This window comes from the organism of the source record quoted next, unplaced genomic scaffold (genome assembly GCF_019419815.1).
Source record: "Pyrus x bretschneideri cultivar Hongxiangsu unplaced genomic scaffold, Pyrus_bretschneideri_v1 Contig41, whole genome shotgun sequence".
NCBI classification, from domain to species: Eukaryota; Viridiplantae; Streptophyta; class Magnoliopsida; order Rosales; family Rosaceae; genus Pyrus; species Pyrus x bretschneideri.
In genome coordinates, this window is record NW_025999735.1 from 3414853 (window position 1) to 3428322 (window position 13470).

Consider the following 13470-nt stretch of genomic DNA (forward strand, 5'->3'; position numbering starts at 1 on the left):
AAAGGTTAGTTTTATTTATTTGAGTCAGTTTAAAGTGTTTAGCACCCCTAATTAATCCCCGGTTAGAACGATCCCTACTTACATCATTACTACAATTGTCACAAATAGGGTTTAATTTGTGTGTCACATTCGTAACGCATCAGTTTGGGCGAGTCCATGCGCATATGGGCTAAATCCTGGGTGGTATTTAGCTTTCTTTTGAGTTTTAGCTTTTAGCCCACACATTTAGCATGAGGTTGGGTTGGGTGTTTTTTTTTTTTTTTTTGTTGGGTGGGGTGGAATAAAACCTAAAAAATAGCATTTAGCCTAAGGTTGGGTTTGGTCTTAACACGTTTAACATTAAAAATTCTATTTAGAGAGATTTTTCAATGTAATCGGAACACAGAGTGGCACACCACGTGTCATTATACAAATGGTGGGATATATGTGTTAAAAGTTAATAACTTAATAAAATTGTCCATCACTTATATAAAAACACGTAGTGTACCATCTGTGTTCTGATTACAATAAAAAAAATTCTCCTCACAAGCGTCAAATTTTTTTTTTTTGTCAGAAAGAAAAAATTATTTTCACCGCCTTGAAGTGGTCACAATTCTCATGCCAAATTAATTTTTATTAGATGAATAAAAATTTTAAGACTTGTTCGTAGTAGATGAAATAAAACAATCTCATCTTACGACTATCAGAAAAGTAATGAGCATTAACACCAGTTGAAGGTGGTGAGAAAAAAATTTCTTAAAGAATAAACAAGATTTCCATGACACCAGAGAGGATATTATGATAGTAGTGTATAATAATAGAGCATATGGAGACATTAAAATTAATAGTTTCTTAAACCAATAACGCGATGTCTTGTAGTAATATTGAAATATAGGATGACAAGTGACAACATATTATTAGCATTAGTAGTAGCAGTGATGGATGCATTAAGGGACTTGGGTGGTCCTGAGACCACTTAGAAGCCCAAATAAGTGACTGTGAGGACCTCTCAGGACCACCTAAATTAGGGCATGTAGTGAAGGAGAAGAGTGTAACGGCGGACCGGTAGTTACAGGTTTTGCAAATAATTAACAAAGGAGAAGAAGACTATTCTATTTTTTCAAAAGACTTTGCCAAACAACGCCATTTTGAGCCAAGCCATTAAAACAAAATAATTGAAAGCACGTCTTCTTATTAAACCACATGAGAGAGACCGTTTTTAATTAAAAAAAAATAAAAAGAGTCTATTATCTTTCCTCCTATCTGAGATATCCACCCAATTTATTTGGCATTCAGTTTCTCCAATTGGGTGATCCCCAAATTTTCCCTCTAACCTCACCTAACTGATTCCCAAGCCACCACCAGCTGCTTTACGCCTTCACCTGTCTCCTCTTCACGACCACCACCTGGTTCACTTCTCTCCAGCCTTTATGGCCACTTAACCCCCTAATTTCTAAATTTAAGTAAGCTTTTTATTATTTTAGTCTAAATTAATCATATAGAATGTTAATAATGATGTGTATTGGATGAAGAATTTAAATTCATAATAGATTATAGTTCATGTTAATTTTTTTTTAAATTCATAATTGATGTGGTGAACAAATTTGTAGTTTGTAATGTTGTTGGTACAATAATTATAAATGAAAAAAATTGATAGTTTATTTTAATTTTTTCAATTTTATTTTCGTCTAATTTATTTTTAAAACTTTTACATTACAATCACTCGATGTTAGAGCCTTTATACGATTAATGGACAAAAGGAAGCCTAAAGCAATTTAAACAACTAGATTTTGTATGTAAGTTGGAGGTGGGTGTTGTTGCTCCATTAGACAAATTGATGGGGATTGCATACGGGCCTGTAAATTGGGTCGGGCCGGCCTGGGCCTGAGGAGTAGCGACCCAAGCCAATTTTTTGTGTACCGCAAGCTTTTCACGTTAAAAATGTGATATCCATACAACATTTTTAACTTCTTTCGCATGCTTTATTAATTTTTGGCGTTAGATTTTTTTTTTTTTTCAAATCATTTAACCTGATGATCGGAAATTTAAAAAGTATGTAAAAAGTAAAAAAATGATGATTGCCACATGATAATTCCCTATTGACCGGGTGATGAAAGTTCAGACACACGCACAAAATTAAAAAAAAAGAAAAAGAAAAAGTAATAATAATAAAACTGAGAGAGATCGCTTGAAGTACAGGCATTCCTCTAGTATCCTTCCCGTTCTCTCCCAAATCTGACGCCGACACTGCCAATCCGGGGCAGAAATCGACGCTGCCTCAACCTCCAGCCTCCCATCTCATCCCTCGTGACACACCCGAGGCTTCCGTCTCCTCCGTAGACTCTTTCTCTCGGTCCAGCGTCGCCACCCCCTCAACCTCCAGATTCAGGTATTATACAAATCTTACCAAGCACCATATATTTCGTCCAAGTAGTGTGAGTCAGAATTAGTAACGCCGTCGGGTGACTTCAATTAAATCTAATCATCTCCAATGAATTTTCATCCCCCCCTTTCTGTGTGTGTTTAACTGCAGAAATGTACAGTAATGTGGGAAGCCAGCCTGGGGCGGCAATGCCGACGGCATCCCCGCAGATGAATCCGTTTGGGAATTCGTTGTACGGTGCTAGTTCCGGATTAATCCGTGGTGGATTGGGTGCATATGGAGAGAAGATTTTAGGATCAAGCTCTGAGTATGTACAAAGCAATGTAAGTAGCCCCCAACTATTCCATTATGGATCTATGATCTTGCTTAACTCTAAAAGATAAAGATTTTAGGATCAAATTGTAAAGTTTTTGAATCAAGTGTTAACTTTTGTAAATTATATCAAAGTTTGGATGATTTTAATGTTAGCAAATAGCATGTTTAAGGGGCTTCATGAATCATTTTTCCCCGAAGGTTTATTAATTGTTATCAAATTAGCATGCTTTTAATTGTTTGTGATTTTTTTGGAGAATTTGGTTTCAGTGATGCTTGATATAAATGAAGTTTGACATTTCTGGTTGTGCAACTTCTTTGTCTCTTTGTTTGTCCTCTGGTGCTCTTCATCAAGCGAAAGGTTGCGGATCTATTAATTAGATCGGTGTATTGTATTTGTACATATGGTCTGATGCACAAATTAGGATTTGTTTTTTTTTTTTTTTTTTTTGTACTTCAATTCCATAGATGCCTTCATCTTATTATGCTACCTAAAACATTTTGCATTGATCTCTAACTCAGTTAAACTATATAAACTGCTTTGAACACAGTAATCGCCTTGTAAGATTGTCTTCAATTTCAAATGACTAGATTTTCCCTTTTAACTTCTAGTACTCTTTAGATGTTAGACGTGCCTATCAGTTTGTACTTAATTCAAGGTAATTGAGTTCTATTCTGATATTTTTTTTGGTTGAAATGAGTAGATCAGTAGGTATTTCTCTGATCCACAATACTACTTCCAAGTGAATGACCAGTATGTGAGGAACAAATTGAAGGTTGTTCTATTTCCGTTTCTCCACAGGGTAAGTGCTAACATTTTGGTTTTTCTTGTGGAATGAATTTATCCTGCTACAGAACTTACCCTTGCCCTTCCCTCTCATGTTTCAGGGTCATTGGACCAGAATAACGGAGCCAGTAGGAGGCAGGCTTTCTTATAAACCCCCAATTTATGACATAAATGCACCAGACCTATACATTCCATTTATGGCATTTGGTACCTATGTGGTTCTGGCTGGCTTCTCATTGGGTCTTCAAGGAAAGTAAGTTGATGAAATTTCTACATGTACTCTAAGCAGTTTTCTCTTTTGTTCGGGTTGTGCTGTATGGGAAACCATTTGCTATAAGAATGAAGATTGGGTTTTCTTTTAACCGCAGAAGTGAGCTACGCATTCTTTTCTTTTGCAGTTATTTCCTCTTTTTCTAATTCTGTGTCCTACTATTAGTTTTCTACTTTCGTCTCCCTGTTTGGAAAAAAATGGTTCTATTTAGCACAGATATATTTGGTCCTTTAGTTTGTATAGTCTAGCCATTTAGCTTTTCTCTAGTTGAGGATCTTCCTTCATCTCAGAATTATATCCATGCCAACGGTTACTATAACGATAACGATAGTACAATTGTTTTAACCTCTTAAATAGGTTCTGGGAGGCCATTGCCAAACAAAAAAGTAAAAGTAGATAACAATAATATCTCTTTATTAAATGTTTCCTGGGGCTTGGTACAATATAACTCCTAAATAAGTTAGGTCAAGACTGAAATGTGAAGCTCTGAACACATTGTCTTTTAGTTTCTTAACCCTAAACCCTGATTTCTAGATTATAGCTGTGACTTGTAAGTTGGAGTATTACATCTGACCAAAAAGTATGCTGCAGATGAGACCACTCTTTTAGCTGGCCGTACTGTTCTTTTACTGGTTAATCTGTGGCCAACTTTAACTGTTGTGTTAGAGAAAGCAGGACCCCTCTCAATGCTTTAGTTTCCTGTTTCCTTCGTCTTTCTTTTTCGTTTTCTTGCTGTAGCAAATGTATATTGATTTGAAGGAGTATTCTAGGTTTTTTAACTCTCGAAGTCAAAGAAATATCTTTCACTTGGGCATCAATGTGAAACAATTAGCTATTGGATCTTTTCTCAACCTCAAAAAATATAATCAGTCTTTTTTTTTTTTTTTAAATTGTTGATTGGTCGCTCCCTCAGCTCTTCATGAACTGCATCACAGTTCCATTTTGAGATTTTCTTTAAGGGGTGTGGTTTTTGTTTTGTATTTATTATTTATGATTTTGGTAATTCAGTCTGTTAACGTCAGTTATCTCTTGGCACTTGTGATATCTTAAAACTGTTTTTGTTAATTTCCTACCAGGTTTAGCCCTGAAGCTCTAAACTGGTTGTTTATCAAGGGCTTGCTTGGCTGGTTTATGCAAGTTGCACTACTGAAAGTATCATTGCTTTCATTGGGCGGTGGTGAGGCACCGTTGCTGGACATGGTGGCATATGCTGGGTATGCTTTCACGGGGTTGTGCTTTGCTGTACTTGGACGGATTATGTTGAGCTACTCATACTACTTTTTGATGCCTTGGACGTGTTTATGCATGGGAGTCTTCTTGGTGAAGACAATGAAGAGAGTTCTATTCGCCGAGGTGAGGAGTTATGATTCAAGCAAACACCATTACCTGTTGCTGTTTATTGCTTTGGCTCAGTTACCTCTGTTTACATGGCTTGGCAACGTTACTGTTAATTGGCTCATATAATTCAGCTTATTTTGTACGAGTTAGCACCACTTCTTGTTTATAGAATTTCCCGAAATCTTGTATACAGTTTCGGGCCACGACTTTTGCTCCCAGATTTAAGAATTGTTAGAAATTTCTGTTGAGTGCTTTTAGTGCTGGGATTATCAAGTAATTGTAATCAAAAGCAGTAATCTGACTTGAAAATTTGTCACCGAAAAATTATTATTTAAAGTTAACCCTTGTCTGTCCTTGTTGGTAGACCTGTAAACAGGTCGGGTTTACTGGGTTTGGGTCGGGTTCAACCCGACCTGTTAACTTAACGGGTCACCCAAACCTAATCCGCTAAGGGGAAACTTCCAACAAGGAATGAAAAATGTCTGACTAGAAAGGAATGAAATTTCTTGAACTTCGCGTGAAGGGGTTAATCGAATGCTATGTTGAATCGTTTTCGAGGGAAAGCCTGTTATTGCTCATCGAGCAACTTCAGGTGTCTGAGCCTGTTCAATGGTTAAATATTGCCTCAGTATTAGTGTTGGCAAACTTAAGTGGAACATTTGGTGAGCCCCAGTAGTCCTGGTCAAGGACTCTGCTGGTGAATCCATCGCTGGACACGCTTTAGAAGGTCAAGCTTCGGAATCCACCGATGCTTGCAGGAATTCTGCCGAAAGTCATCCAATCCTCTGGTAATGTCGCCAAGAACTTCGAGCAACTGAACTCATTTCTTTAGTTTGCCCGGAATACCGGCAAGTAATGCAACGTACACAACAGTTTCACCTTGCATAGAAATGAAGTAAAATAACAGGCATGTCCCTGTGGATTGTCTTATCACCAAGTAGGCGACATTACATGCTTTAATGTATCAAATAAAACGGTAAATCCCGAAAATGCTGTATACGTTCTTATATAAATCCATAAATACGTACAGGTAGGTACTTAGTATGAACATGTATATAATTCAACCTGTCAACTAATACCATGAAGTTGATACATGTCTAAAATCAGCCAAGATCAGGGACGGTGAAGTGATCATCGTCGTCCTCCAACATTTCGATCCTAGGCTTCTTGTACGAATTGTTCAATTTGGCGGGACTATACGAGGTGAAATTGGTTGACTGTGACACCGGAAGCTTAGGAACTTCAGCTACTGCTGCCATGGCTTTTTGAGGAAACTGCTCTTCGCCGAAAACACCCATGTCGCCTATCCATTCAAGTTCACCAAACTCAAACAACTCTTTCTGCTGAAAGAAAATGCAAATGACATCTCTGTTAGAATGTGAGCATCCTTACGCGTGGGCGCTTTTTGCGCGTGTACAACTAGATAACAAGCAAATACACAGAGGGATATTTCGAACCTTGTCGGAAGATTCAAATTCTGATAACTGCAGCAAGTCATCAACACCCCAAGGGGATGAGATACCAGAAGCCTGTGGTGTTGGAATTTTTGTCGAAACGATCTTGTGTGAGCTGTGACCACTGGGTGGCTCCAAGCTACTCGGTTCAGTGTCATTAGAACAGCCGGTGCTCAATGCCACTCGGATTCCAGTGGCGAGGAACCTCTGGTGGTTCGCAGAGCGGCTATTTGCCGAATGAATCGATTCATCGCAATCCTGACAAACGAGGGCTCTGTCTTCGACACAGAATATAAAAGCTGCCTTGTCCTGGGAATCACAAGATGTTTGTGAGAGAGAAACAAAGAAACAAAGCGAGACTGAAATTTGAGGCACTATAAGAGAACTTGTCAAACTTGTGAGATCATTTAGCGACGTTAATTAACACAGATATTGAAACCTCACTCGCATATACGATGCTAGCTACAACTATGACATAGTATCAGAGCAGACAATTCATTCACGCCAGACTCAGCTTCGAATCATGCGTTCAACGTCACTCAATATAATTTATCCACACTGGACATAGTATACTAATTAAATCTTGACACTGACACCCAGTGCTTGTGCCTCTATAAATAAACGTGATATTGCAGAATGCTTTTCATAATAATACCGAAGGCTAGGGTTACAATATATATACGAAAGACACAACCCTAATCCTAAACTAATGCCTAGAAACAAGGAAGTCAAACCTTATCAGGTAAGTAAAGGCTAAGTACAGATTTACAAGATTCACTATACTAATCCAAGATATCTTCTTTAACACTCCCCCTCAAGTTGGAGTGTATGTTAATAACACCCAACTTGCTGAGCAATGTTTCAAACTGTGTAGAATTCAACGGTTTGGTGAAGATGTCTGCTGGTTGATCACTTGTTCGTATGTATGCCGTACGAATCATTCCTTCTTGAATCTTCTCTCTTACCAAATGACAATCAATCTCTATGTGCTTTGTCCTTTCATGAAATACCGGATTTGAAGCAATGTATATGGCTGCTTGGTTATCACAGAATAACATGACTGGTTGTGAATGACTCACCTTTAAATCTCTCAAAATGTTCTTTAACCACGTGATCTCACAACATGTGGCTGCCATGGAACGGTACTCGGCTTCAGCACTGGAACGAGAGACAGTAGTTTGCTTCTTTGTTTTCCAGGATATCGGTGCTTGACCCAGTTGAATGTAATAACCTGTTATTGATCTTCTTGTGTCCTTGCACCTGGCCCAATCAGCGTCACAGAATGCACTTAACTGCAAGGATCCCTTCGATGGCAGCAATATACCTTGTCCCGGTGAACTCTTGATGTATCTGAGAACTTTGTGTGCTGCCTCAAGGTGTGGTTGTCTAGGCTTGTCCATAAACTGGCTTAACATGTGCACAGCATAAGCTAAGTCCGGCCTGGTTATGGTTAGGTAGATCAACCTACCCACAAGTCTTCTATATGATGAAGCATCAATAAGAAGTTCTCCTTCCATCTGTGTAAGAGAAACATTTGATTCTACAGGAAACCGTGAAGGTTTAGCACCCAAAAATCCCGCATCATCTAAGATATCCAATGCATATTTGCGTTGACATAAGGTGATGCCATTTGTAGATCGTGCAACCTCTAACCCCAAGAAATACTTGAGTTGTCCCAAATCCTTTAATTTGAATTGTTGTGAGAGGGACTGCTTCGTGGCTTCAATTTCTTGTAGATTATTTCCTGCTAAAATTACATCATCAACATATACCAATAAAGCAATGAAGTTACCGTGCTGACTTCGGACGAACAATGAATAGTCAGAACACGATTGATGAAATCCAGCAGCCTTGAGAGCAGTGGAAAGTTTAATGAACCATTGTCTTGAGGCTTGTTTTAAACCATATAAGGATTTATGTAGCTTGCAAACACGAGTCTCCCCTTTTCGTCCAAAGCCAGGAGGTAAATTCATGTACACTTCCTCATCTAGATCGCCATGCAAGAAGGCGTTGTTGACATCGAGTTGATGTAAATGCCAATGACGCACAGCAGCAACACTAAGGAGTACACGGACAGTGGTTAACTTGGCAACTGGAGCAAAGGTTTCACGATAGTCGACCCCTTCGATTTGACTATAGCCCTTGGCAACCAACCGAGCTTTGTAACGTTCGATGGTCCCATCAGGTTTAAGCTTAACCTTGTACACCCATTTGCAGCCAATAGGCTTTTTGTGAGGAGGAAGTGGAACAAGGGACCAAGTATGGTTTGCCTGAAGGGCAGCAAGTTCGTGGTGCATGGCATCACGCCATTGTGGATGTTGGACAGCCTGCAGGAAGGTGGTGGGTTCTCGGATGGTGGTGACGTTAGTAACAAAATGCTTATGCATAGGGGAGAGGCGATTGTAAGATAAGTAATGAGACAGAGGGTGAGCAGTACCTGATACCTGAACCATATTCGAGGAAGGAGCAAGTCGGGACGGGAGAGAGGTCTCAACATGGAAATCCTGCAAGAAAGAGGATGGTCTGGTAGGACGTGTGCCACGCCGGGGTGGCGGTGGTGCAGCAGGAGATGAAGACGGAGGGGATGGGGGTGGAGAAAGTAAGGAAGGGGAAGTAGGCTCAACAGGGAGAGCGATGTCAGAGGGGGGAAGCGATGGGAGGTTCTATGGGAATTATAGGGACTGGATCAAAGGATGGCGAGTAGGGTGCTACGGGAAGGGAAGGAGGAGTGGGAGGGGGAGCAGCGGAAGGGTGGGGTAAGTTGTAGGGAAAATGGTCTTCGAAAAAGAGGACATCCCGTGACACAAAAAACTTGTTAAGTGTAAGGTCAAACAAGCGGTAACCCTTCTGGCCATAAGGATACCCAACAAAAATGCACCGGCGTGCACGGGGATCAAATTTAGAGGGTTTTTGTGCATGGGTTGATGCAAAACATAAGCATCCAAAGACACGTAAATGCATGTAATGAGGTGCCTTGTGAAACAACTTGTGGTATGGTGTTTGCCCTTGGAGAAGTGGTGTGGGTGTACGATTGATAAGATAGGCCGAAGTGAGAATAGCATCCCCCCAAAAATGTTTAGGAAGGTTGGCTTGAAAAAGAAGGGCTCGAGCAACATTTAACAGGTGACGATGTTTGCGTTCAGCAACACCATTTTGTTGTGGTGTGTTGACACAACTGGTTTGATGCAGGATCCCTTTGAGTTGATAAAAGGTGACAAGTTTGAACTCGGGACCATTATCACTTCGAATCACCTTAACTGTTGTATTGAATTGATTCTCAACCATGTGTATAAATTGAACAAGAATATCTTGTGTGTCAGATTTTTGTTTCATCAAATAAACCCAGGTGCACCGTGTGTAATCATCAACAATGGTAAGAAAATATTTGGCACCTGAGAGGGAAGGAACTTGATAACCCCCCCAAATGTCAATATGTATTAATTCAAAACATGAACGAGTAGATATAGAACTCAAGGGAAAGGACAATCTGGTTTGTTTAGCCAATGGGCAAATTAAACATGTATTGGAATCACATGACTTATTGTGCATAAAGGGAAGTAACGAGGACACTTTAGGTGATGGATGCCCAAGGCGTTGGTGCCAAAAAGGAGAACTTATAGTGGTGGTGGTGTTGCAGGATCCCTTCCTTGGTGGGTCGAGATGGTAGAGTCCCTCCCGTTCAATTCCCGTCCCAATCATCTTCCCCGAACGTAGGTCCTGTATGACACAAGATTGTTTGAGAAAAATGGTGATGTAAAGGGAATCGTAAGCTAACTTGCTAATAGATATGAGATTTATCCTAAACAATGGTACGCATAAAACATTGTCAAGGATAAAGTTGGGAAAGAAAACCACTTGGCCGACATGGGTTACATTAGCAAGGGAACCATTTGGTAATTCAACATTATGATTTTCAACACGTTTTGAGGACGTGAGAAACTCAGGACTGCATACGATGTGGTCGGTGGCGCCACTGTCCAAAATCCAAATAACTTGCCTTCCATTACGCATGAAAGAAAATGCTTTACCTGAGAGTTCTTCATGATTCGAAGAGTTACCCACTTGATTAGCAAAGGAGGATTTGCTTTTGTTCAAAAGCTGAAGAATCTGCTTGCAGTCCTCTGGAGAAAAAGGAAAATTGGGCATTGCATCCTTCTTGTCACGACTCGTGACTTGGTTGCCCTTGAAAGGGCGATTTTGTTCAGTCTCAGCAGCTGCTTTTCTTTTGCGGCAAGAGTCAAAAGTGTGTCCTTTCCAACCGCAAAACGTGCACTTGAGATGAGCACGACAATTCTTGGTGCTATGATTGGTCTTATTGCATTTGGAGCATCGCTGACTACCATCTTCTGTCTCGGGTTCTCGACCAGCGCCCCTCACTGCAAACACAGCAGCTTCAGGCTGCACGGTGCTGCCCTTTCCGTTTGATACTTCAACTTGTTTCTCATGACGAAGAACAAGTGCATATGCTTTGTTAACAGTTGGCAATGGATCCAGCAAGAGGATGTTGCTACGAACTGTAGCATATGAGTCACGTAAGCCCATAAGGAATTTCATTGTTTTCTGAGTCTCAACATATGATGTTATCTCGTTCCTTGCTTCACAATGGCATGTCGGGATTGAACATAAGGTATCACGTTCATCCCAAAGACTCTTGAGTTTTGTGAAGTAAGAACTCACCGTCATGTTGCTTTGCACACAATTATGGATTTCGTTTTCTATGTGAAACAGTTGAACGATGTTCACATGAGAAAACCTTTCTTGCAAGTCAAGCCACATCTGCCGCGCATCCTTGCAGTGTATGACACTTCCTGAGATTTCTTTTGACATGGAGCCGAGCAACCATGTTTTCACCAGATTATTGCACCGGTTCCATTGCTGTAACTCTTCAACCTGTGCATCAGTTGGCTTCGCGATTGTTCCATCAACCAGCCCTAACTTGTTTTTAACCATCAAGGCCATGGTCATGGATTGCGCCCATGTGCCATAGTTGTCTTCCACGAGTGGTTGCGGTACAAGAATGGCGCCAGGCTGATCCGAGTGATGAAGATAAAGTGGATGATTAGGGTGTTCCCACTTCTGATGCAAAGTCATGCCTGAGGAGGTTGACTGTTCTGGTTTTTCACCCATGGCTATGGTTGCTAGGGTTTAATATTTGTCGAGGTTTTCCTAGATCGATCGCTCTTGATACCATATAAATAAACGTGATATTGCAGAATGCTTTTCATAATAATACCAAAGGCTAGGGTTACAATATATATACGAAAGACACAACCCTAATCCTAAACTAATGCCTAGAAACAAGGAAGTCAAACCTTATCAGGTAAGTAAAGGCTAAGTACAGATTTACAAGATTCACTATACTAATCCAAGATATCTTCTTTAACAGCCTCTCTATTGATGTTTTCACTTGGTTTTGGGTAAGATTTGCTTTTGAAGAACCTAATCTAAGACTACTAGCACTACTACAATTTTTTTAATTAATTTTTTTTTATTACAAACCATAAGATAATTTACGGTAAATTTATATAAACTAAAGACAAAAGGATTCGGACATGAATGCAGAAGATAGAGCACATTGCTCTAACCAATTTAACTCCGCCTATATTAGTGAAAATTATTACAATTGAGCACATAGAAATATGTTGAAAACATTGACAATGTTGAAACCGTTGACAGCTTAATGAATGCCCACATAGTTTTTTCAATACCCACACAAAGTGATGTAGACTTTGGAAATAAAGGTGATCGTATTTTCAAAGTCATGTTATGTAAATTTCAAAATGTAAGAATATGTTCGTATGGAGTTGCTCTATAAATAGAGCACTCAGACTGCTATCAAAACACACAGAAAACAAGAGGGAAAGATCATTAACATCAGTATCTATTCCTTCCTCTTTTATTTGTCATACCCTTGAATTATAGTTAGAGTGTGATATTTTACCCATGCTTCGCTCTTGTTACTAGTAAAGATTATCTCTCTAACTTTTACCTATTTATAACAAAATAATATATTTACTTGAATGAATGAATTTGGAAAGGTAAACAAAATCCAACAGAAAAGGAAAAATCAAAATTGGAAGTTGGAATATGCGTACTCAATATACATACATACATACATATATACATACATACATACACATATACATACATACGAAAAGAAAGTGGGGAATTAAGTGAAAGAAAAGAAATTACTTGGCATATATCACATGTAGGGAGTTTGTTTGACTTCGAGAGGCACTCAAGGAGAAGCCTCTGGTGCTTGCTTGCAAGCTTATTCGCTGCATGTACTTCCACGTCACATTTGGCACACAGCACCGCCTCGTCGGCACAACAAATCACCGTCGCCGGAGCCTTCTCGCACGCATCACACTGAATTTTCATCTCCAATAAATTAATCCTCCTCCTCCTCCTTTTCTCCACTTGAATATTTCAGAAAACCTCCTAAAACCCTCACCAAAGATTAATGGAGAAGAAGAAAAAAAGCCAAATTATTGGATTGGAACGGGGATCTCCAGGTTATGTCTTGTGGCTGTAGAGACACTGGAGTGTCTGCATGGTAAGCAATGCGTGCATGATCCAGTGGCTACCAATATTTCTGACCGTTCTAATTTTTTTTTTTTTTTAATTTTTTTATATGGCTTTCTAACGGTTTTAAAATGGCAACCGGCCACATGTTTGATTAATTCCCAAGTTTGAAAATTAAGAAATGATATCTAAATCTGCCTAGGTGCTAAACTAGACCTGTTTAGCCGTAAATCTCATTTAAGCAGAAAATAGATAATTTTTATTTTTCAATTTATTTATTCTAGAAAAAGCGAGTTGTTTAATACTTGGATAAACATTCGTTATATGTTTGTTTTTTATGTTTTTAATATGTTCTAATACTTTATAATGTACATGTATTTTTTAGTATAAGTAGATATTTATTTATTTGTTATATAACAAA

General features: G+C 39.3%; 2 protein-coding genes across 3 annotated transcripts; one reads left to right on the forward strand and one right to left on the reverse strand.

Moving 5' to 3' along the window:
* Positions 1-2164: 2164 nt before the first annotated feature.
* On the forward strand, positions 2165-5411 carry LOC103948514 (protein YIF1B). Its single transcript, XM_009359552.3, has 5 exons — positions 2165-2368; positions 2513-2685; positions 3379-3477; positions 3563-3714; positions 4809-5411. The coding sequence occupies exons 2-5, from the start codon at positions 2515-2517 to the stop codon at positions 5194-5196; spliced, it is 810 nt and encodes a 269-aa protein (XP_009357827.2). The 5' UTR covers positions 2165-2368; positions 2513-2514; the 3' UTR covers positions 5197-5411.
* Positions 5412-5875: 464 nt separating this feature from the next.
* On the reverse strand, positions 5876-13098 carry LOC125469302 (B-box zinc finger protein 24-like). 2 transcript variants are annotated; one of them, XM_048566500.1, is made up of 3 exons: positions 12717-13098; positions 6528-6833; positions 5876-6410 (listed from the first exon to the last, which is right to left on the reverse strand). In XM_048566500.1, exons 1-3 carry the CDS (start codon positions 12903-12905, stop codon positions 6174-6176), a joined length of 732 nt encoding a protein of 243 aa, XP_048422457.1. In that variant the 5' UTR covers positions 12906-13098; the 3' UTR covers positions 5876-6173. The 2 variants fall into 2 exon arrangements, with proteins under 2 accessions (XP_048422457.1, XP_048422456.1); XM_048566499.1 differs by having other exon boundaries at positions 5876-6413.
* Positions 13099-13470: the final 372 nt, after the last annotated feature.